General features: G+C 43.9%; 1 protein-coding gene across 4 annotated transcripts in view; it reads right to left on the bottom strand.

The window, feature by feature from the left end:
* The window catches only part of Ogg1 (8-oxoguanine DNA glycosylase), a 510,811-nt gene that overhangs the window by 425,908 nt on the left and 59,195 nt on the right, over positions 1-25,708 (bottom strand). For 3 of the 4 annotated variants that reach the window (XR_010857934.1, XM_067132074.1, XM_067132076.1), the window contains one exon: positions 12,774-12,923. Coding sequence is in view for 3 of the 4 variants with exons in the window: in XM_067132074.1 (XP_066988175.1) it covers positions 12,774-12,923 (150 nt within the window). In the remaining variant the exon portion in view is untranslated. Of the gene's footprint in view, positions 1-12,773; positions 12,942-25,708 lie in introns of all 4 variants that reach the window. The other variant, XM_067132075.1, reaches the window with a different exon arrangement.

The raw sequence follows: 25,708 nt of genomic DNA, 5'->3' as shown, positions 1-25,708 counted from the left end.
AGTACATTTTTCCATCCTCCCAAAAATTTCTAGTAGTAAGATCTTCTATGATTTATTATGTTCCTTTAAGTTTAACGTCCAGTCTTGCCAACTTGGGCTCCTTTGTGAGATTTGTTGGAAGTTCAAACGTTAAAACAACTGATTAGGTGTTTTCTTTCTTTCTTTCAACCCCAGCTTTGCAGATAGAAAGGTGGGAGCTTCAGGAAGTTTTCTGACTGGTTTCCTGGGTGGAAATGATATGTATTTCTCTTCTTCCAGAATTCATAGTGAGGTAAAGTCGGAGCTAAAACTCTGCCTGCATTCACGTTTAAGGTTCTTTATCTGCAAGTGTTAGGTTCGATCAGCGAGATATCTTATGTCCGGTGTGAATATTGAAGTCTGTTTAGTAAAAGGTTGAGAAACTCAAATCCGCTTCTGTCTTACTTCTTGTCTCTCCGCGGAATCCTTCCTGTCCGCTGTCAAAGAATGCGATTAGTTACATTCGGAGAGAGGTTCCTGGTTCCTTGTTGCTCACTCCACAAACACAGTTGCGGGCACACTGCACGATTCTCGTAGTGCGAGCATGCCCTTGAATACAATTTAATTTGTACATTATATTTAGCATTTAACCAGATTCCATTTTTCATTACCGCTGGTATTGGTGTGTCGCCATCTTCTTTCTAAAGGAATTGTTCAGTGTCTTCTATTCTGAGCAGTTTACTTGAGTCGTCTCAGTGTTTTCTTCCTTTACTTAAGAAGTTCAATTTGCCACTTGTGGCGTATGAGTGAAGTCTCTATCTAGGGTGCATTCATTTAGCTGAGGTGGTATTCTGTCTTAGTGCGACTCAGAGCTTATCCTCTTAGTCGATAACGGCAAAGAGTCTATTATCTAGGGTCGCTCAGTTGGCTAAGGTGGTATTCCGTGCTGCGGTGGTTATTAGGTTATGAATGGAGAATTCCTTTTAGGCTTTAGAATCTTAAAACATAGTGATAGTATAATCACATGAACTCAAGTTTAGTATGTTTTAAGTATCTAGTCTTTGATAGTTTCCTTACAAGAGTCCCAGGGGTGTACTCGTGGGGCTGGCCTGAAGCAACTTTAGTCATTGAATGCTTCTTCACCATGTCCGATTAAATGCGACACCTTTGCCTCTGTGGGCAGAGGGTCATGACTCGACACTACCTCATTCCCTCCATGCAGGAGGTAGGCTCTGAGTAGGCACTTGGGATTCATCGTTCTCCTCAACACATGAGTTATTCTCTTGGCGTCAAGTGTGTAGTGGCTAACTCTTGTAAGGGTGCCCTTCATTTAGCTGAGGGTTACTCTCATAGTCGGAGTTCTTAGGCGGCCACTTGGAGTCGATGTCGGTTTAATGACTTTCCTCAGAAACATTCAGTTTCTTCAACCTCTTCTGCTCAGACACTTCGGCAGCAGGACGGCGAAGAACTCAAAGATCTTGCACGCTCAACTTCTCCTCCATACGCGAGAGACTACAATAGCCACATGAGAGGTTCGCCGTACCCCTCCGCGCGAGTGCTTTGATGGGAGGTTAAGTGGATTTCTCCACTACTCATGAGGCTGTGTTTGCAGCCACATAGTAGGTTGGTTTTTGCTACTCTGTATCCCATGGGGAGGTTTGAGATACCACGTGGTAGCTCGGCTCCGAACCAGTACTAGACATGAGACTGACGTTGAGTACTTTCTCCTGGGCATCCTCACCTGCCGAGTGGGATAACCAGGTGAGGATACATTCATTTATACAGCGTAGGCAAATAATGAGTTACCTGCTTTCCTGTTGGCAGGTCAGGCTGGGGTGATTGATCCACCTCAGCAAAATTTTGTTGGTGAGCTGAATTCAGGTGTTCAGACTTGTCATGCAATATGAAGTTTTTGTAATAAAACTAATATTGTAATACCTGAATACCTGAATGATTCCCACCCTCCTCCCCACTTCAATTTGAATAGTGCATAACATAATTGGGGATCTGGGCCTCACTCGGCTGGGACTTGCAGCAGCGTTGCCAATGGTACTTCAGGTAACTCAGTTGACAAGATTTTCCTGTAAGTGTTGGTAACGCTGACAGTTAATTACCCACTTAGTGGGTAAAAGCTATCAGGGATGTAGTTGGTTTGGTAGGTGACCGAGCTAATTCACGTGTTGGGTAGGAGTGTTACAATATTAGTTTTATTGTAAAACTATATTTCATAATGGCCATAAGTGGTTGACTCTAGGTAAACTGTGAACAGAGTAAATCAGCCTTTTAGTGATGGTTGCCTAGTACTCAAGTTTAATCATCAAAAGTTCTTGCATCTAAAGATGGGTAGAGAGTACTGACAGATGTCTTTACTTGATGGCAGCCGGAAGCAAAGTGGAATTCAGACCATCAGGTGGGTGGGGCTTCCCCCTGCTTGTCAGTAAAATTTGAATGGCTAGTCCAGCTAGCATTCGCAAGCTTATCCGTAATGTAAAAATGAAATTTTATATTTGTGTAGGAACAGCTTTATGCTTTTGCTAGCTATGAAACCTAAGATTTGGATGACTTATTGCTGGCTGCTTGCTTGCAAAAGGCAGCAGTTCAGGAAACTGACTCCAAGGTTTGTTTCATTTTTGTTGGTGATTGATGCTCATCACTGAATGACTGAGCTCAGTTACTGCCACATATAATCATGGTGTTGCTGCTTTAGATTTTTCCACTATTTATGGTTGTGAGCAGTTGCTAAATGAACCCACATACCAATCTAGCAACTGTCTTAACCTTGAATTCACAGATGTTACAGGGATTGTATTTGTGCAGCGGGTTCGCCGGTGGGTTTATCTGATCGGTGTTTGATTAAGGATAAAGTGGACATAAGTGGGTTGTTCTGATGGTGGCTTTTCTTGAAGATATACACAAGAATTTCAGCCCAATTGGGATGGTATTCACTGAATCTTTTGAGCTCAGTTGGGTAATCATTACAAAAGTCCAAATATTATTGAGTGTTTAAATGATCACCTTGAGAGGATTCCTTCTAAAATCCTCAGTTTCTTTTTAAAGAAGGCCATTGTTTAATGCTGCATTTAAGCTTTACCACCACCATGAAAAACAAGCTTATCATTTACGGAAAAACAATTGATCAGATGTTTTGTGATGCCATTTCCTTGAGTTTAGAAGTCAAGCTCAGGTTCTCTATGAGGAGTGCTTGAGGTGCAAAGATCTTCCTCCAGTGGTGGTTCAAGCATACCCCTCTTTTAGGGACTGATGAACTGCTGTATGTACGTGTGCAGCAAACAGAATGCAAAACTTTTGGCTTAAGTCTTTGTGAGTTAAGTATATCTTAGTTTAACCAGACCACTTAGCTGATTAACATCTCTCCTAGGGGTGGCCCGAAGGATTAGATTTATTCTACGTGGCTAAGAACCAATTGCCCACTAACAGCAGGACCTACAACTATTGCTGGAATCGGACACATTATAGCGAAATGTTTCCATCTGAAATAAATTCTTTATTCTTCATTAGTGGTCAGGGTCGAACTTGTGATAGCGAGTGCTAACTGAAACGGAACCCACTCACCCAATGAAGGCTAGTCTTTGTTGAGGTCATGAATTGTTGCCTCAGTCATGCTTTTGACCTACGTTTTGTTCCAATGGCCTTCAGGTCTAGGAAGTAGTAGCTGGCTGGGCCGTGACAGTTTTGGTGGCATAGACCTAATGGATCTTTTCTGTGTTTTTAAACTACCGATTTCATTAAATTAGGTGCTATACTATTTTCAGCAGATTAGTTTGACTTGCAAGTTTTCCATCTGTTTGGAGAAAGAGGAAACATTGCTGCATTATCTAAGGGACTAAGTTGCACCCTCATGCCCCTCTGATTAGTATAGGCCAATTTTAGTAACCCCTGGTTGTTCCTACACATATACAAACTTTGGTATTTACATAGGGGATTTACTTTCAGTGCAAGCTGGAGCCTGCCGTTTAACTAAAAACAAGGTTTTGCCATTTGTTATAGTAATGCAAGCCCAGCTTGGTCTTAGCCTTGGAATTTGTTCTATCATTCTGTTACATCTTTTTACTATTACACACCCAAGGATAGATACTTGTCTCTTGCCTGCCAACCATTCTATTTTTAGACATCTTCTCAACCTCGTTTTATCAAAAATCCTTATTCTACATCTTTTTTCTGTTTGTTCTGAAGTTTTTTCTCTCTGAACAAGCAGAGCTTTCTTTCAACTACACAATTACTTGGAATGCTGAAATGTTTTAATCTTTCAGATGACGTAGAGCTCGAGAAGCACTGAGATGGAGGAGGTTTCTCTTGCTACAATGAGGTGGTTTCGTAACCTGTCGTATGAGACCCCTGCTTGCCTTCCAGCAAGGATTCCGCCTCTCCCTTGACACAAGGAAGAAGCGGAGATTGATGTTGCAGGACCTTTAGACAGTTTCCAATTTCAGCAAGTTGTCTCCAAGACCAGTAGCTGTTCTGTCCATGGTTCTTTATGATCTGGGAGGCGAGTTGTTTCTACGCTCCCTCCCCCTCCTCTTGTTCCTGTTTTGAAGGATGAGAAGTCCCAGGAAGCTTCCTTAACAAAGTTTCTCTGCCTCTCTCCCTCTTTTCGTCATCGAATGCTGTATTGCAATTTCTCTGTCTTCTTTCTTACCTTTCAAGAGAAAATGGGTGGAAGAATACATAGTGACTGGAGGAAGACAACTCACAAATCAGGCGACAGCAGCCAACAGGCTGAGTTCAATGATCGTTTGGTTTGGGTTGCTGTGTGTGCTTCAAGAGCTGCTTCATCCCCCAGCTTCAGCGTTGGTTGCAGAAATCAGGCCTTCTCCTTTGTCTCTTGCTGTAGGTTGCAATCGCGTCTTCACTGTATACCTCCCATCCATTATGAGTCTGCCGTCAGTGCTGCTCAATGAATCAAATCATCTTTCCCCTTCCTTCCGTTGTCCTTCGGGACACAGATGAACATTTCTTCAGTGCCAGAGTGTTTCTAGTTTACTAGGACTTCTCTTCCCTGCTTTTTCCTTCAAGAACAGTTCCTGGTTGCCGTTTTAGTGATGCCGTTGCGGTCATGCTTTATATCTAAGCGAAGATCACGGCTCCCCAATGAAGGAAGAATTCACAGTCATGCAATGTCGCCGCGACCAAGTTTTTTTATTCCGCGTTGTGTGAGGAGGAAGCAGAGGCCTGGGCAGGCAGATATGCCTTGCCCTTGCCTGGTTGCGCAGTTTACGAGCGTCCTTAGTGAGTTTGCTCTCCAAAACGAAGATGCACAACCGTGCAGATGTTTGCGACCATGTCCTTTACTACCACAATTGTTGTCTGCAGTGAGATACAACTCTCTTTAGTTGTTTGTGTTTTCTTCCCTCCTGTCTATGGACACAGACAGATTCTTCTTCCTGGCTGGTGATTGTCAAGTATATGGGTGTTTCTTCATTCCTTCACATTCCCACTCGGAAATGTTGCCACAGCAGGGTATGTCTGGGGCCGCACCCCCATTCACGTTCACATGGAGGTTTAGAAAAGAATTAGATGGCTCTTCTGATAGTTTTTCCCTTGTTCACAAGGATTCGTATTGGATGGGTAGCTCTTTGAGAACATTTCCATACAACGATTGTGTAGGCGGTTGTGACATCAGTGGGACATCTGTAGCAATCCCCCTCCCCCCCAACCCACGAGGTTGGCAGTCAAGATCATAAGCATCTCCGTGGCACCTCCATCTGACCTTTCAGAAGTCCTAATGAATTAAGATAAGCCCTTCCGGAAGCGATTCTGCCTCCCATAGTCGGCGAATGGCATCAACGGTGCTTCCATGAACGTCTGGCACAGCACCTATCCATGTTTGTGTGGAATAGTGGGCGTGTCTTTCTTTCCCTCCCCTGCTCATGTCCGTGATTTTGCAGCAATCACGTCTGAGTAAAACTGCGTTCATCCAAGGGGACTTTGACAGCAATCTTCCTAGAGCGGCCAACATCCATTTCTGGTAATGACCACATCCGAATGAACTGGATCCTTCTTCCAGACCCTTACAACCGTCGTCATCCATGAGTACTTTGACGTTACAGTAAACCCCCCATATTTGCGTTCTCACGATTCGCAGACTCACCCATTCGCCGGTTTTTCTGGGGAACCTATCTAAAATTAATTCGCAGGAAAACTCACGTATTCGCAGGTTTTCTGTGGAACATATCTATAAAAATATTTGTGGGGAACCTGCCTATTTGCGGATGCAGATTTTTTGTCTTTTTCATATAGCAATATTCTGTATTTTCATATTAGTTGTTGTATAATAATATTAAATAATAATGTAAATTAACAATAATACTACAGTACATATAATAATAATAGAAATTAAATGATATTATGTTGTAGAGGTGCTAAATAATGAGCAGGTGGACATGTACTATAGTTTATTCAGAAGCATGAGCATATAGGAAAATGCGGATGTACTGAGAATACAATAGAATACAGGTGACCGAGGTCAATTACCCATGAGTGTTAATTATAATGGGTAAATACAAGTAACATAAGGTAAGTTAGCAGAATTGACACAACAATATTCTAACATGTGCAAAGAAAACAGGTGCAAATGAATTAGTAGTAGATATGTATTTACATAGATAAAATGTGGCTATTTTTGCTTGACCCAATCACGTAGGGGCATCACCGTAGAAAACTGGCGGTTCACCATAAAACCGGCAGGACTTTGTCGCGGCCTGCGTTCTGAATAAACTAGCAGTGCATGTCAGCTGTCATTATTTAGCACCTTGTAACTGGTGAATGTTGATTACAGTATACTGTAGATGATGATGATGAATTAGCTGTGCAATGCGATGAATGACGGGAGCGTCATGTTAGGTATTTGAGCATGGCAACCGAAAGGTGATGCGGTAGGGATCATGAGTATTTTACCTTGTTTTATACTCAGTGCAGCGAGCGCAATTAATGTCATGCTCAGGTTTGCTGCTTCTCATTGACTTTTACCTCTCTTAACATAACAAACATGTCTATTTTCGTCTCATCAGCCATTAATTGCCATTCTTTTGAGGCCTTAGAAAAACAGAGCATTAGAGGACATCTTAATGCACGATTTCAGAAAATATTCTTAGTCCATAGTACTGTACAATCAAAACACACAAACGAGAGATAGCAATGAAACAAGTTATATTGGATCATTTGCCGATAATTTACCGCTATATATGTACATTTTATTAAAAGTTTTGTTGTAGGATGATTTTTAAATATTACATACAAAAAGTGTTTTAGGATGATACGTGGTACAACAGGTAGTACGTAGAGCATATCTAAAATACGTATGACAACAGGAATAGCAGGGTACATATGTTTACGTTTACGGTACGTAGCATTTTCATGTACATACTACGTATATATTCATGATTACTGTGAGTACATTTTGTATGATGAAAAAAGATTTACTAATTTTCAAATATTACAGTACTGTAATATATTAATGTAAACACAGCAAAATTCAATAACATAAATTTGTTTTTCTTAAAAGTGCTTTGCAAGCCACCTCTCCCCAAATATAAGAACTTGAGATGCTGGTTAGCTGTGTGCAGGACCAATGATACTCAACACACTGTTGGCTGTCATCTACAAAGCAGCCAATCCAGGGTATCAATCATTTTCCTTGGCGCTGATTGGCTGAACATTCGACCAACTTCATGAACATGGGTGGGACCGCATCACGGCAGCCTTCTCAGTTCATGCGTAGTTAGCAGCATCTTCTGCATGTGAGTGTGCATCTTTGTGTTTGGTTTCTTAATCTTTGTGCATCAGCAGTATTTGGCCCTAAAATGTCTCCTAAAAAATGCCCTGCTCCTTCTAAGGCTTCTGGCAAAGAGTTCTAAAGGAAAGAAGACTGTTTTGAAACTCGAGGAGAAGGTGAAAGTTCTTGACTTGTTAGAGGGCAAAAGTTTTGCCGCAGTTGGCCACCATTTTAATGTTAATGAGAGCACAGTGAGATATATAAAGAAGAAAGAGGCAGAGATACAAAAGTCTGTAAGCATTTTATTCTTTGGTAGTGCAAAAACAGTTGCGACAGTGCGGGATAAAACAATCGTGAAGATGGAATCTGCTCTGGCATTCTGGATAAAGGACTGCCGGAAGAAGAACGTGCCCCTCGACTCCAACATCATTCACGAGAAAGCGCGACAACTCTACCAGCAGTTATCAACTGCTACGGAAGGCGACAACATAGTAAGGCAGAGGAAGGTGTTGAGGGGAGTAGGAGTGCGGAAGCCGATGAACCAAGCGCCTACAGAGAAGCAGAAGAAAGAGGGGAAGGGCCCCAAGCAGGACCATCATCAGCGCCTCAAGGTTTCCAGGCCAACAAGGGGTGGTTCCACCGATTTCAAAAGTGGTTCCACCTAAAGTCTGTTACTTTGCATGGGGAATCAGCTTCTGCAAACATTGAAGCAGCTGCGAAATATCTGGAGACCTTCAAGAAAATCATCGAGGAGAAGGGCTACCATCCAGAACAGGTGTTCAATATGGGTGAGACTGGCCTGTTCTGGAAGAAGATGCCTTCCTGGACAAACCTCTTGAAGGACGAAGCTAAAGCCTCAGGGTTCAAGGCCCAGAAGGATAAAGTTACCTTCATCACGTGTGGGAATGCGACTGGTTTCATGTAAACAAGGCTTCATTTACTAAGACTGCAAACCTCAGGGTCCTCAAGAATAAGAAACAAGGCATTACTTCCCTGTGTTCTGGATGCATAACCCTAAGGCCTGGATCACCCAAAGTCCTTACAGTACTGGTTCCTGACTTCATCCCTCAAGTTAGGCAATACCTGAACGACTTGGGCATGGGTTTCAAAGGTGTTGCTGATTACAAATAATGCTGGTGGCCACCCTCTCGATCTTTTATTATTACAAGGGAGTCGAAAGCGAGTTCCTCCCTCAGCACCACCTCTCTCCCCCAGCCTTCTATGGACCAGGGCGTGATCCATGCCTTCAGGCACTCCTATACCAGGAACTCCCTCCAGTACCTTGTGAATGCAGTGGACAATGACAGTGAATTTATGCTAAAAGACTACTGGCGTAAATTCACAGTTGCCATGTCTGACCATTATCAACCGATCACTGGCATGAAGGAGACCCTGAATCGTGCTGGAACAAGTTGTGGTGTGTTCATGATTACAGGGGCTTCTCTCTGAAGAAATTAAACATTCGGCTATTAGTAAGGCTGTCCAGTTGGCGAGGATTCTGGGTGGAGAAGGCTTTGAGGACATTGCCGAGGATGAAGTCGGCACCCTCATTGATGGCCACTCTGACCCCCTGACGGACCATGATTTGGAAGACCTGACGAAGTCTGCGGTGAGGAAGAGAAGATATGCCAGGTTCGGGAGGGCGGGAGGAAGAGAGGGCGGCGGCCAGAGCTGTGGAACATCATCCCACGTTAAGAGAATGATTCAGGATACGCAGGGTATGTTCCAACATGGGATCATATATGGAACACACCTTAAAATTTTCAAACATCCTTGATTTAGCAGTGGAGCCCTATAATCAAGCCCTCCACCACCATGAAGAAGCAGCGACAGTAGCTGCCTATCACCATGTTCATCAAGCGGACCGAAGAAGGCCTCAAAGCCTCCCAGATCTTGCAAGTATTGCCTCTCGAATTGCCTGAAGAAATTGCCCCAATCACCTGAAGTAGTGCCTCCCAAATCAACTGAAGAAGTGCCTCCTGAAGGTGAACCCTCAGATAAGTTGTAGCTCCTCTGCTTTGCTGTGCAGTCATATCTTCATTGTCATTCATCAGACTGCACAGCTAATTCATCATCATCATCTTTAATCAGCATTCATCACTGGTGATGCATTGCCATTAGGATTTCGTATGTAGTAATCTTAATATGTACTTAGTATTAAATTTCTTAAATGGGCATACGTTTTTTAAAATTTTTTTGTCTCTCCATCTCTTGCTTTGTGAATTACGTATAAATACCTATGGTTCCCCTCTAAAAGAAAACGGGAGAAGTTTGTTGAAAGAAAATGGAAGTGGCTGAATACTTAGGGGGGGGACTGAATTATTTTTTCACCAACAGCTGTAAGCGCATACAGTACGTCACGTATGTTGTAACTATAAAGTGTTTAAGATGGCTTGAAATTATATCAATAAGTATCATTTCAAAGATTAACCATAGAGACATACAATTTATCATGTGCAGCACCCCAGACCGGAGAAACTTTGAGGTGGCAAAATAAAATAAAAATCACATCAATGGAAAGAGAATGTACGTACATTCACTGCGTAAATTCTAAAAATTTCCTACTTTCCAGAAGTTGAAAATGACTATTACAACCCCTTGTGAGACACTCATTTATGACAATCATAAATTTTGCCCAACTTATTATATAATAAATAAATTCATTTTATTTTTAAAATTATTATTACTGCTCACACAATATCAAAACAGATAAGAAATAAAAGCAGTAACAAATTTTTGCATATTTGTTGTAAAATATTCGCATAAATTTACGAGAAGGAAGATTCAGTAACTTTTTTAACTTTTACATGCTTTTTCTAATATTTCTTTGCAATTTTCTTTGTAAAATTACATTTACAACCGACATACTATCGTAAAAGACAAAAACAAAAAACAACAGCAACCCCTTCATATATTTACAAGCAAATTTCCAAAAAGACTCATGTGAGAGAGAGGGATGCAGTACTTTCCCCCTTGAAGTCACAAGCATTACTGATACTGGCCTAACTCTCACATCTGTATAAAAGTTGCCATTAGTGAATTTATAGCATATAGAAGTATTGGCACCCATGTTTCGAATCATTATTACCATAACAGTGGTGCGTAATTCCGTTTCACACTGAGAGTCAATCCGCCCACCTCCTAAACCTGTTTTACTTCACACTGAGGCTCAATCCGTCCCTTAAGGATTAATGGCATTCTTCAGAAGAAGTTATCACCAGCAGAACAAAAGTACTCCATGTTCAACCGAAACTTACTGGCAGTCTACAGAGCCATCCACCATTTCCAACACACGCTAGAAGGTCGACAATTCGTGGTGCAGACAGACCACCAACCGTTGGTACATGCCTTCACCAAAAGTGGAGATGGATGGTCAGCAAGACAGCAACGTCACCTATCGTCAATAGCAGAACATTCTTGCACCATCAGATACTTAAAGGGCTCTTCCAACAACGTGGCAGATGCCCTTTCCTGAAACTCCATCAATGCAGTCTAGATCGGGATATCATATCTCAAAATAGCATCAACTCAGAAGGATGATGTGGACCCACAGCAACTTCAGCAGGAGAGCCCCGCCCTTATGTGGAGCGACCTGTCCATCAACAATGGAGACAACCATCGCCCGCAACATGAGTAACAGATGCCCTTGCCCATACCTTCCCTTAGGGTTGAGAAAGAAAGCCCTCAACCTCGCTCACAACCTGCCCCACCCATCAGGCAGATCCACTGCCCAAACCTTGTCTGGTGGAGAATGAAAACGGACATCAAAAAGTTGGCAAGAAAATGCTTCCCCATGCCAAACATAAAAATAACAAGGCACAGAGATGGGGATATGAGAATTCCAGACAACACAGCAACGATGGGCCTACATCCACATCCACATCGTGGGACCCTGCCCACATCCGAGGGGTACAGGTGTTTTTTCATGATCATCAACAGGAACACCAGATGGCCAGACGCAATACCATTACGGCAGCAGACAGTTGTGCAAAAGCACTAATAGACTGGGTCAATGGGCAAAGAGTACTGCAGTACATGACAAGCAACAGAGGAGATACTTCACCTCCACCTTGTGGAGCTCCCTTGCCACCAGCCTCAGGACAAAACTCATTCACACAACAGCATACAACCAAGAAGCTAATAGCATGGTGGAACAGCTCACAGCTCCCTCAAGTCAGCACTCACCGCTAGATGTCAAGACGGGGGTTGGAGAAAGGAATTATCGTGGGTCTTGCTGGGATTAAGAACAGCCCCACACACAGCATTCAACACATTGACAGCAGAAGCACTCTACGGCCAAGCATTGACAATACCAGCATAATTTTTTCAGGAAACAACAGAGCCCACGACTTCCAGATGTCTGTAGAGCACTGGAAAACATCATGCCAGCAACAACATACGACATAGCAAGACAAAAATGTGTCTCCAAAGACCTGAAAACAGCAAAGTATGCATTCATAAGAATAGATGTATACAAGCCATCCCTCCAGCCTACTCGGGACCACACTGCACACTATAACGCATAGAGAAAGCGTATCAGCTGACAGTGGACAAGAAAATTACCTGGGTCTCCACCGACAGATTAAAACCAGCCTATATCCCAGACTATGTCCCACTTCCCTAGGCTTACTTTTGGGGGAGGGGGGGTTACCGTGAGGTCCAGAGCTGTCGTCAAGACCCTCACGCCATCCCTGCTCCAAAACAAAAAAATCATGATGCACCAAGACTCAGGAAACACAGATCCAGCACTCACGATTCAAGCAATCTTTTATGCAATTTTCAGAAGATACTTGGTGTCCTTGTCAGAACTGTAATTACTAGTGTATGTAGGCGTAGGCATTGCAAGCTCTCTAACCATATGTATTTGAAACCTCTCCTAATTTGTATACAGAGTTGTTAACCATTCTTCAGGTGTGAGAAAAAGTATTTGATTGTATATAGACATCCATCAATTTTTCTAATGTCAAGTTCTACTTTTCTGCTCACAAGAGTTGTTGACCTGTCAGACATTTTGTATCAATAAATTAGAATACACCTTGACTCTGCCTCTTACCCGCCACTTCGTTATAGACCAATACTGTACCTGTACCCAAATCCGTTATCTCGAAGCGTAGCCTCTACCCCAGGGGCGGCCAGGGAAGACACACTAGGAAAGGCGTGCCACATGGTGCCGTCTACCTCAGCCAATGGGGGTCCGTAGAGAGTGCACAGTTTCTCCACCAGCATAGTTATCCTGCAATAAAGAATGAGACTAGTCACCCAAATATAATTAAGCTAGATCAGGAAAGACTTATATCATTACATTATTACTGAAAATGTGTTTAAATTCACATGAAAAACTGCAAAAATGCAGTATCGAATATTAATGATGGGACAGCTGGGATAGAACACTCGAAATACACAAGACTGTTAAGAAACTGCCCTATTTCAATCAGTCCCATAGCAGGGGTGGTTTCATCAGTGTACCTAACACAGTGCACTATAGGGAATACTTAAAGTTCTCTTCAGCATCCCTTTGGCCCCTAGCTGCAACCCCTTCCATTCCTTTTACTGTACTTCCATTCATTTTCTCTTTCTTCCATCTTACTTTCCTCAACCCTCTCCTAACAATTGTTTCATAGTGCATACTAAAAAGTATGATTGGCCCCTAAGGCAGTTTCCATTCCCAGATTACAGTTAACTGCAGCTTGCTTGGCTGTTAAAGCGCACAGTACACTGACTGATGACTTTAAAACCACTCCTAGTAGAGAAAACAAATCCAAATAGAGTAAACTTTTGGACAGACAGCACAATTGTATTATGGAACATTACCAATGACAAAGAAAAATACAGCACATTTGTGGCAAACAGGATATCTTTGATAAGGGAGTAAAAATGCAGTTTTGTCAAGTATCAGACTGAAGTCTTTGGTCATAAGAGGCAACAGAGCTGTAAGATATGTCTTGAAGGACTGTGTAACATATCAGAAGGTTTGAGGTCAAAGGCTTGACCAATGTATGGCTGATTTACCTAAAGATTTAAATAAAAAATTTAGGTCTATGAGGTCATTCATTGCTGAAAGTGAAACCCAGAGGAATAAAAGGTTTGGTAGGTGTAACAGTAAGAAAGCCTTTTGTAGTTGTTAGGAGAGGGGGAAAGTAAGATGAAAGAGAGAGAATATGAACAGAGGAGGTACAAAGGAATGAAAGGAGCTGCAGCTAAGGGCTGAAGGGACACTATAAAGAATTTATTAAGTAATGCCTATACGGCACTGCACGAGGTACACTGATGGCACTACCCCCTGTGGGGCAATGGTGCCTGGGAGAGCCAAATAAAAACTGCAAGGAAGGTACTGGCTTTAGTTTTTAATCAACAGGTCCTTACTTACGACTGCTGACACACACACTTTTCCATAAAGTTGAGATTACCATTAATAGCAGACCCCTGACTGCATTTTCCAGTGATGCCTTTCAGACTGATTTGTCTTAGACTCAAGAATATTACACTAATTTACATAACAGATACAAATGAACAAAACTAGATGAAATTTACCAGTTCATGAGACCACTTCCTCCTCCAACACCATGCCAGCCATGGACAATGGCCCCAAAGTACTACAGTTATTGAAAGTGGTTTCCACATCACAAGGATAATGGGTTACGAAGATAGACTTACACTTCCAGTGAGTCACTTGAAGAATTGATGATAGAGATAATTTAGGTTGTGCTTGCAGGCTAACGACGTAGAGACCGCTCTGATCTTGTGAGCCTTGGCTCTGACGGACGTTAAGACCTCCAATCCAAGAATGGGCTCTGGTGACCAGATCCCTAAGAAGAACGACAAGCCATTTTTCAGTGGAACAAGACGGATTTCTAACCGAGCATTATAAATTACTCGTAGGACCTGGAATCTTCTCCATTCTGTGCAAGTAGTACCTCAGTGCTCTCACTGGGCACAAAACTCTCTCCTCCTCATCTGGGCCCAATATTTCCATCGGGCTTTTAATGGTGAAAGAACGAGGACAGCGTCTGGTTGGGTCTTCATTTTTAGCTAGAAAGCACAGAGTGAAGGAATATACAGAATCACCTTGGGAAAATCCAACTCTCTTGTTGAGAGCATGCACCTCACTGACCCGTTTGGCGGTCGCTAATGCTGCAAGAAAAAGTATCTTCCTAGTAAGGTCTCGTGCAAAGCAGAGCAAAGAGACTCGAAACTGGGTTCTGAGAGCCACTTCAGAACTACGTCCAACCAAGAGATGGCCTCTAGTCCCTCGGATTTGGAAGTATCAAAGATTTTTATGAGGTCAGACAGGTCTTGATTGACAGAAAGATCCATTCCTCTCTGTAGAAACACCAACCCCAGCATTGCCCTGTATCCTTTGATCGTAGAGGAGGAAAGGCCTGTAGATGTCCTCAAGTACAGAAGAAAGTCTGCAATGTCTGCTACAGACGCCGTAGAAGACGAGATTCCATGTCTTCTACACCAGGTTCTAAAGACTGCCCACTTGGCTTTACAGACCTTGTCTGGAGAGGGGCGTCTACACTTCACAACTGCCTCTGAAGCTGCTCCTGAAAACCACTTCTGTCCGAGGTGTTTCCTGACAATCCTTGGTGGAATCGCCGCAAGTGGGGCTGTCTGAGCAGACTTGGCCTCTGTGGTAACAACCCTGGGGAGTCTGTCAGCAGCCTGAGGAGATCTGGGAACCATTCCTGCTGCAGCCAGAACGGGGCCACTAGAGTAACTGTGACGTTCATTTGGTTGCAGAACTTGCTGAGAACTTCCTGTATCATGCAGAATGGCAGGAAGGCATAAAGATCTTTGTTCGACCAGTCTTGTACCATGGTGTCCATTGCCCATGCTAGAGGATCTGGGACTGGCAAACAAAATACTGGAAGATGATAACTCTTAGATGTCACAAACAGATCTCTAAGAGGTCTCCCCCACAGCTCCCACAGATCCTCACACACCTGTCCGCAAGGACGTTGAGTTTGCCTCGGATGAACCGAGTCACCAACTTGGTCTGGTTGTGGTCCGCCCATAAAGGGAGAGTTGTTGAAGGTCCGTGTCACCCAGGTGAAATTCCATTAGAATTTCTAGGTATAACAATCCTAGATATACCAGAGAAAAATGCTTTCTTTATATACATCTTTTAGAAGGCTCGGTATAATGTTGTACCACTAATGTATGGTCACTATCAAAACCCCGTGATTGCGGTGACTTATTGCTCCCACACCCGCCATGTTGTAGGCCACCTGTTGATTCCATTGCTAACTGTCAGTTGGCATGTGCAAGAAGGGGAGAGGAGTACTAGACTAGACAGGTTGATTTTCCTCTGCCAGTGGATCAGGGCTGTAGTGTTGTCGAATGTACGGTCACTATTTGATTGGACTGTCAGTTACCTGAGGTTGATGTGCCAATGGATCTGCTCCTGGGACCACGTTCTGGACACTTCTTAGTTGCCTAGAAGCACCAGCCAACCTAGATCCAACGCATCTATGATAAAATAAAATCTTATATATACTTACCAAGTAATTACATAGCTATCGGTTCCTAACCCAACGGCAGCTTAAAAATTTAAAATTCACACTGCGGCGCTTCTATTGTTTGTGTTTAAGCGACAAGGTCCCGCCCACTATCCAGGACTTAAAGGAACGACTTAGCAGAGAGTTCAATTCATTTCATGCTCTAATATCCATGCGAGGGGTGGAGGGCAGGCTCCAATCATGTAATTACTTGGTAAGCATATATAAAAATAACATTTTTATAATAAAATAAAGTTTTATTTATACTTACCCAGTAATTACATCGCTGTAGTTTTCTACTCAACAGCAGCTTGAATTTTCAAAATTCACAGCATACTCTACTTCTTCTGTCCAAGTTGATGACTAGGCCCCACCCACTTTCTGGGAAGGAAGGGAACAACCTTTGAAAAGTGTTTCAACTTGTTTTTTGCTATAATGTCCGTGTGAGGGGAGGACTCATACTTACTGGTTAAGTATAAATAAAACTTTATTATAAAAATTTCATTTTTATGTAAGTAACTTACCCAGTAATTACATCACTGAATTCCACATTGATCGATGGTGGGGATTCATGGACAAATTGTACCCAAAATATTAATGTTATTATGGATGTATACATGATGTTAGCATCGATAAATGCTTGTTGTTCCTTACCTGGCAAAAGAGCTGCTGCAGGAAGGTACTGCCTCTGGCTGGAGCTCATCTCAAGCTGTAGTGGTGTGGCAGTATAGCCTTGGGGCACCTCTCCTGACATGGGGACTTTCCAGAGAAGGAGTATTCTGCTAGCTGCGAAAGTGTCAATTAAAACCGTGCATTAAGGACAAGCTTCCTAAGTCATACAAAGCTAAAAACCTGCCCTGGTCCAGGGCATAGCACCAGGAACCAAATAATGCAGCCATAATGCCTAATCACCTTACACCAATGGATTTAAAAAGAAAGAAAACCATCATCCCACTAAAAACTGGTAGGTAAATTGGGTATAACATACCTCCCAGACAGATATACATTCAGCTGGAAGAGCTGCCCTCTAAGCTTCCTCCCCCAACACCATACCCAACACAGACAAGGGCCCTAAGGTGCTGCAGTTGTCGTAGGTGATTTCAATGTCTTGGGGAATAGTGCATTGCAAAAACTGACCTACGTCTCCAGTAAGTTGTTTGGAGAATGGAAGACATGGAAAGGTTATGCCTGAAGGCTAACAAGGTGGCCACTGCTCTTACCTCGTGAGCCTTCACCTTAAGGGAGGGCAGAGAATCCTCTCCAATTTGTGAATGAGCTTCCTGATTAGGTCCCTTAAAAGAACGATACCATTCTTAGAGAGAGTTCTTAGAGAGAGAGGTCTGGAAGGATTCTTTACTGAACACCATAAATTGCTCGCTTGGCCTCTGGTCTTCTCAGTCCTGTGAAGATAATATCAAACGGCTCTCACAGGACAGAGAGATCTTTCCTCTTCCTCTGGGCCTGAAGTCTCCATCAAGTTCTTTACTGTAAAATAGCGGGGCCAAGGTTTTGAGGGTATTTCATTTTGGGCAAGAAAACCCAAAGTTAGCACACAGACTGCGTCCCCCTGGGAGAAACCCACCCTTTTGTCCAAGGCATGGAGTTTGCTAAACCTCTTAGCTGTCACTAGTGCCATAAGAAAGGTCTTCCTGGTTAAGTCCCTAAGGGAGGTTGAGCGAAGAGGTTCAAAACACGATCTTGAGATCCACTTAAGAACTACATAAAGACTCCTAGAAACTGTTGGCTCTGCTTTAGGTTTGGAAGAGTCAAAAGATTTAATGAGGTCCGAGATGTCTTGGTTTGAGGTAAGGTCCAGACCCCTGTCATGAAATACAGAGCTGAGCATAGATCTATAAATAACCTCTATGGTAGAGGAAGAGAGGCCTCTGGAAGATCTTAAATACAGGAGGAAGTCTGCCAGCTGTGTCATAGCTGTCTTAGAAGACGAGATGTTATGCCTTCTGCACCAAAGTCTAAAGATGGACCACTTTGTGATAGACTTTATTAGAGGGCTGTCGTCTGCTACTGGAATTAGCTTGAGCCACAGGCTTTGAAAATCCTTTCAATTGTAGTAGTTTGACAACAGTTGAAAACCTGTCAGGGCCAGAGTGGACAGGTTTTGATGAAACCTCCTGAAATGAGGGGCTGTCTGAGAAGCTCTGGAATGGTGGGAAGGAGCCTTGGATAGTCCACCAGAAGGGCTAGGTCTGCAAACCACTCCTTCTGGGGCCAGAACAGAGCTATGAGGGCCATTCTGACATTCGGGTGTGATTGAAGCTTGTTCAGTACTTCTCTTATTAAAGTGAACGGGGGTGAATGTGTACAAGTCCAGGTTGGACCAGTCCTGCAGAAGGGCATCTGTCGCCCAAGCTAAGGGGTCCAGAAAGGGGGAGCAGAACAGAGGTAGGCAATGATTCTTGAATGTGGCGAATAGGTCCAGGAATGGTTTCCCCCACAGTTTCCACAAGTCTTCACATACTCGAAGGTCCAGAGTCCACTCCGGGGGAAGGATTTGGTGGTGTCAGCTTAATCCGTCTGCCAATACATTGAGTTTCCCTTGGATGAATCAGGTGACTAACTTCGTTTCTTATCTGATCAGCCCAAAGGATCTGCCCAAAGGAGAAGTGATTTCATGGTCTCGAAGAATGAAAAAGAGTGGGTCCCCCTTGACAACTGATGTAAGCTAGTGCTGTGGTATTGTCTGAGTGGACTGCTATCACTTTGCCTTGAACTTCTTCCTGAAAGTGTGAGACCCAAATGAATGGCTTTCAATTCTTTGTTGCTGATGTGGAGGCTGCTCTCCTCTCAAGACCAGGTTCCTGACACCTCCCTGTCTCCTAGATGGGCTCCCCAACCTGCGTCCAATGCGTTGGAGAAGTAGCTTAGGGCTGGGTTCAGAGGAAGCAGACTTCCCTTCTGCATATCTGCCCATGGACTGCCACCACCGTAGGTCTACTTTGATCTCTGTTGTGATCGGGAAAACAAATGAGTCGGGCTGAGTCTTTCTGTATCCAATTGTTCTTCAGGAAGAATTGTAGAGGTCTTAAATGTAGTCTTCCTAATCTGACAAATTGCTCTATTGAGGACAACATGACCAGCAGACTCATCCACTCGTTGGCTGAAAGAAAGTGATTCACTGTTTTCAGGCAGGACTCTATCCTTTTGGGGGATGGAAAAGCCCGAAAAATCCTAGTCTATCTGAATCTCCAAATAAAGAATCCTCTGAGATCGGGTCAGTTGAGATTTCTGAAGATTTACTAGTTGTCCTAAGTCTTGGGTTAAAAGTAGGGTTTTTTGAAGGTCTTCCATACAATGTAGCTTCATGGGTGAACAAATCAGCCAATCGTCCAGGTATAAAAGGATATTGATACCTATCAAGTGCAGCCACTTTGCCAAGGGAGCGAGAACTTTCGTAAAGACCTGTGGTGCTGTTGACAGGTCGAAACACAGTGCTCTGAATTGGAATACTTTGTTTTTGTACACAAACCTCAAAAACTTTCTTGACCCCAGATGAATCAGGATGTGAAAATTTACGTCTTGCATATCTGAGGAGTTAATCCAATCCCTGACAGATGGACGCAAGAACTGACCAATCTGAGTCCATCTTGAATCTTGTTTTCTCAATGAAAACATTCATGGCACTCACATCAAGGACCGGTCTCCATCCTCCCATTGATTTGGGGACCACAAACAGCCAATTGTAGAACCCCACTGACGTGATGTCCTCTACTACTTCTATCGCCTCTTTTTTGACATGTTGAGATCTCTGATAGGGCTAAAAACTTCTCTTATCCTTCAGAGTATGCGATTAAGGCAATCAGTGTGTTGACTAGTGGCCTCTTCTTAAAAGGAACTGAGTACCCTTCCTTCAGTACTTCTACAATCCATGGCTCTGCCCTTTGGCGCTCAACTCTCCCAAAACTGTTGGAGCCTGGCAGCCAAGGGTGCATGGAGGACTGCATCTTCACTTCTTCGATGCAGGCTTAGAAGCTGATTTCTTAATGGCTTGGGAGGAGAAACGGACTCAGTCCAAGGTCTACACCGAGATCGCTGTCTTCCACCCAGAAAGGGGTCTCTGAAGGGAGAGGTCAATTTGAAAGAAAAAGTGGACCGATCTCTAGGGCACCTAATGGATTGGGCCAGAAGGTCCTGTGTTCATTTCTTCCGGCGTTCAAGAGTAATCTCATTCACCACTGCTTGAGGGGAAAAGGTGATGGCAATCAAGAGGGGAGAAAAGAAGAGCTGACTTCTGAGAGGCAGTAACACTCTTGGAGGTGAAAGAACACCACACCTCTCTTTTCTTTAAAATTCCCATAGCAAAGAGGGAGGCCAATTCCTGGGAAGCATCTCTAATGGCTCTGTCAGTGCAGTAGATAACGCTGCGCCAATATGCGGAACAATTTTGGGAGAGTGGGGAAAAATCCTGTATTTTCTTGGCCAGGGCTCCGACCAACCAGTCAAGAAAGCTAAGCACTTCTAAGGTCTTGAAGAGATTCTTTAATAAGTGATCAATTTCTGTCCTGGAAAGCATCACTTTAGCAGCAGCAAAAGTGGATCTGCATGCGAGTCTATCAGCACAGAGAAGTCCTCCTGGAAGGAGGCAGCCACTCCCAGAGAGGGAGCTTCTCTGGTAGAAAACACTAGTAATGCCTCTTAGATAGATGCGAAGGGGGAATGCAGAAAGAGGACTTCCCTTGAATCCTCTTCTCCGAAAGCCAAAGGTCTACATCTCCCAGAGCCTTCCTGGCAGACGAAGATCCTTTGGAGCGGGAGTATTCAGATGGGTTATTCATTAAAAAGGTTGACTGTGGCGCCACAGGAGCGATGAGAAAGTAGTAGTCCGGAAATGCCCCCAAGAAAAAACTTCAGGAGGGCAACATATGCTGACGGAGAAGAATCTTGCATCGACTCCTCTTCTTCCGATGACAACTGCAACCACTGAGCTAACCATCAGCTCTCAGGGCTCAAATTAGGATGTCTTCGATGGAAGCCTAGCACTTTCTTCAACATATAAATAAAATGCTTAAAAGTTGGCGCTGAATTGGTTCTGGCACACTCAAGTGTCTGATTTAAACTCGTTTGCAACTGAAAAAAGGTATATTAAAATTTAAAATAAGAGAAAATTGGCGCCAAAATGGACTGATTGATTGCTGGGCATTTTTCCAGCTGAAGGGTGCTATTGAGAACGTGGAAGATTCTGACAAAATTTCTTCTATCGGTCTATTTCAAAATTTGATAATCGCTGCAAATTTTGATTCACACAGTATATGTTTAAAACTTGAGGTGCTACTGGGCATTTGGGCGCCATTTGGGGAGACACATGGACTGATTATGTCCATGTGCACCTGGCCTATTCAAGACGGCCAGAATCACTGGCAGTCAGGATATGACAGTTTTCCAACACTGGATCTGTTTTAATTTATTATTTTCAGGTTCTTCGCCATATCCCAAATGACTGCATATATTTTGTATAGTCACTTGATAGGGCTCGTTCTTGATGGGCTCTTTAGCTGCTTTATCAGCCTTCTTCAGGAATGGGCAGGGATCCAACATATTTCAATCCCTTATTATACAATTTATGGAGAAGAACTTTATATGTTGCCTCTTTTTTTTGGGATTATAGCTTTGAATAGCTTCTATAGCACACTGGCACCTTAAATCTGGGCTAGGAGACTTCCTGGGCTTTTTAGGAGATACTATTGCACATAACTCAGCTGTAAATACAGAGGCTTTGAGGGAGAGAACCGATCTTTGTTTTGGGATACCGGCATTCTGATTGTGATTTAGATCCTGGGATGCAACAGGGACCTTTTCAATCACTGCATGTTGTCTTTGGTATTCTGACTATCCGTGAATATTTCAAGCTGTACAAACCTCACTTTATTCATTGCCTCCAGGAGGAGGCAATTTTAACTCCCAGGTTTGTATATACATGAGTTAGCTACTCAAACACCTTTGCCCTAGGGAGAGTCAGTGGATGATTGTTTATAAACACATCTCTTAATCCAAATAATTTTTTGGTTGGAGAATCACTTGTCAACTGAGCACTTTCATCGTTATAGCTCTCTGGAGAGACAGAGGTAGTTCATTCAACTTGTAAAGAAGATGTTGGTGATGATGTCACTGCACATATTCTAAGACCATTAAATTGGGTCAAACTTCTGGTCAAATTTTTCTTAAGACTCAACAATAGACAGCATCTGGTTCGTAAGGGTTTGTCTATCGGCTCCAGGTGTTCGAGTTTTTAATTAGGTTTAATGCTCTTTTACATTTTGATTTCATGGTTATGGGGCTTTGGAGCAAAAAAACAATTAAAAATAGGAGGTAACAATGATTTCTGATTTTAAGTCATCCATACTCACCATTTTGGGATAAAACATGATTGCTGCTATCTAAACCTGTAAGGTGTCAAATTCATCTATTTTACAGGTAATTAATGATTCGTTACTGCTGTTTTATTCTGAATTATTACAGATCCAGGCATTTTTACTGATATCATTATATTGCAGTGTGCCACTGACGCGGGCACGTGAGGAAATGTTCTAGACAATGGAATTGACTGTGACCTGAAAAAGTCGAAAACAATAAACAATAATATGTTGTTTTGTAAAGTACAAATTACAATGTAAATATACAGAGCTACAATATAGATACAGTCTTGATGCCTGTGAATGAAGAAACATGTGATACACAATGTGTGACATTCGTATAAATACCATAAAGTAAAAATGATTAAAATTTTATTTTCTCGTGACCTGGCACGTTTTTTCTCTAGTAATTTGACTAATTGAGCTTGAAGAAAAGGTTTGGGGATTGGAATAATCACCAAAGAAAACAAGCTCAAGCGTGATAAAACTCTAATTAATGGCGCCAAAAAACACTATTTCCTATTGCACCTCCAGGTGGTGACTTTGTTCAACAGAGCAAATTCCCTTCCATAAAATTTTCTATTATAATATATATCTTCTACTGTTTCAAAATTTATTGTTATTAATCCTATATACCTGGTGGGGCTGAAAATTTTTGTGCTACTTACGGCTCACTAAGATAACTGAGGGCCTCCCGCCTGTGATTATGGCTGCTGTTTGGGCGGTCCCTTCCTGGGGAATTTTTCGCCTATTTTTGTATGGTGAGCGTGCTGGAGTGCGTTTGGGCGGAAGGGTGCTGCGTCGCTGCCGGGACTCTCCGACAGGATTATACGGGCTTTAGCGTATCTATGGAAACCCAATCGTTCTTGCCTGGAAGTGCCAGCTAATATTGGAACATTTTTGTTTAATTTTTCTATCGCTCAGCACGTCGGAAGGGTCCCCTTTTATTAATTAGTTAGTGGTGGACGGGTCGGTGTCGACTCTGGCGAAGGCGTGGGTGGCGGATGACAGCTGTGGCGGCAAATATTCAAAGGTGGTTGCTCTGTCGATGTATGGCGCCTGCATAAATGTTATTCGCCGCCACGTCGGTGGGGCCTCTGCAGAAAGATGGGGAAATGTGGCGATCACCCAGTCACGATCTGCTCTCCGGCACCACGAGGGGTTCCCCAATTGAGGTTTGTTCAGCTGCGGATGGGGTGCCGTCGGCTTTATACAGCGGTCCTCAACCGAGGACCCACGGCCTGCTGATGTTTCCAGTCCTCCCACGGTGCAGCGGGCCATGAGGGATGACTTTATTAACCTGTGGAACCGTTCAACCAGGCCGTTGGCAACGCTGGGTTTTATTAGCTGTGGTGGTGTGGTGCGTGGTTCCCAGCAGTTGAGCCAGGGCAGACCACAAATTTCGGAGAGTCATAACCCCTGTCGGTTGTGATGTGGTCCGGACGCGATGCCGGCTTACCCAACTGGAGATTGCAGGGCCTCGGCGCACGCATAATATCGGTGGCTTTCTTTTATGGGCGTGGCTCGGGCCACCTGGTCGAGACCATCTACCACCATGAGGAGGTATCTGGATCCGCCTGATGGGGAAGGGCCCGGCGACGTCGATGTGGATGTGGCGGCGGCGCCCTGGCTGTGACAACTGTTTTTCTACCCCCGACTGCGTGTGACGACCCACTTTACTGGTCTGGCACTGCAGGCACTTTTTTATATTTCAGGCTGTGGCGTCCTGTTAAACCCGTGCCAGACGAACTTTTTGAAAGCAGTTTGGCCGTGGTCCTGCCGGAGGAGAGAGGCCGTGGATGATGCTCGAATACCTGGCGGCGGCGTGAGGCTGGAACCAATCATTATCATCTATGCGGGGCTGGCCTGTGCTGATGTCACAGAGCAGGCTGGGGCCTCCGAGGGCTTAGGTTTTTGTCACGTCCCGCCATCTCCTGAGGATGTGATGGCGGTGCGGTATGCTGGGGTTTCTTAGATTTTGGGTGAGTGTTCTCTGGGTCAGTCTATCTGTTCTCTGGCAAGGTCCCTGGTAATCTACACCAAGCTGCACTGAATTGTTTCAACTCGACTCTGGAGAGGGCGTCTGCTAAATTATTTTCTTGCCGGGAGGTACCTGACCTGAACAGGTAAATTCGGCTATGGCTGAGAAGGTGGCGCTGCTGTCTGGAAGACCATAGTCCCCCTGCTTCGTGATCTTTAATTCAGCGTGAACCAGTGGCTGGTGGTCTGTGAAGATTGTGAAGGCGTCCCCTCCAGGAGGAACTTGAAGTGCCGAACTGCGCGGTACATCGGCATTTCGCAGAGTTCCCTGTCGAAGGTGCTGTGGCGGGACTCTGGTTTTGGGACATGAACTTCTTGCTGAAGAATTTTTGATGGGCTGGGGCGCCGTTGATGATTTGCTCAGAACAGCACATTTGGGCAGAGAGTCCAATAGCGTTACTGGCGTCTGTCGTCAGCTGGAGGGGAGCCTTGGGATCCTGGTGTGCCAAGGCGGTTGCCTTAATGTGAGTGGCTGTCTATATTTTCAGGAAAAGGCCTGCTGCTGGCTGGGTCCCCAAGACAAGGACTTCCTTTGACCTTTAGGACTTCCGTCAGAATAAATAATGTCTAGTTTCCGGGATGAAATATTTTGCGCCTGTAAGTTTTACCATCCCAAGGAACTCCTGGAGCGGCCTTGATGGAGGTGGGTGTCGGGAACTTACTCTTTTTGGCTGCCACTTTCGATGTAAGAGGGCGGATACGCCTGTTTGGATTACCTCGTGACCCAGGAATTCTGCTTTCTGGACGCCGAGAGGTACACTTGTCAAAACGGACGAGGGTCCGTTTTCTTGGAAATCTTGGAGGACTGCTTTGATGTGCCTCTGGTGTTAAATAAATAAATGTGAGACCTGGAAAAAACCTGATGAGAATGTCAGTCGAGTTCATTCCTCCAGGCAGGCGAACAAATGTCCGCATTAGGTCCCCAGGATGCTGTCCATGAGCCGCTGGAAGGTGGCCCGGCGTTCCTCAGCCCGAATCACATTATGTGGAGAACCGGCAGAATGCACATCCTACCCGAAGGGACCCCTGATGATGGCTGTCTTTGGTATGTCCTCTGGCGCAACAGGTACCTGAAAATAAGATTTAAGAAGGTCCAATTTAGTGAATAT

The sequence above is a fragment of the Macrobrachium rosenbergii genome, chromosome 30 (genome assembly GCF_040412425.1).
Source record: "Macrobrachium rosenbergii isolate ZJJX-2024 chromosome 30, ASM4041242v1, whole genome shotgun sequence".
NCBI classification, from domain to species: domain Eukaryota; kingdom Metazoa; phylum Arthropoda; class Malacostraca; order Decapoda; family Palaemonidae; genus Macrobrachium; species Macrobrachium rosenbergii.
Note: the sequence above shows the minus strand (reverse complement) of the source record. Positions and strands in the feature narration are given on the sequence as shown.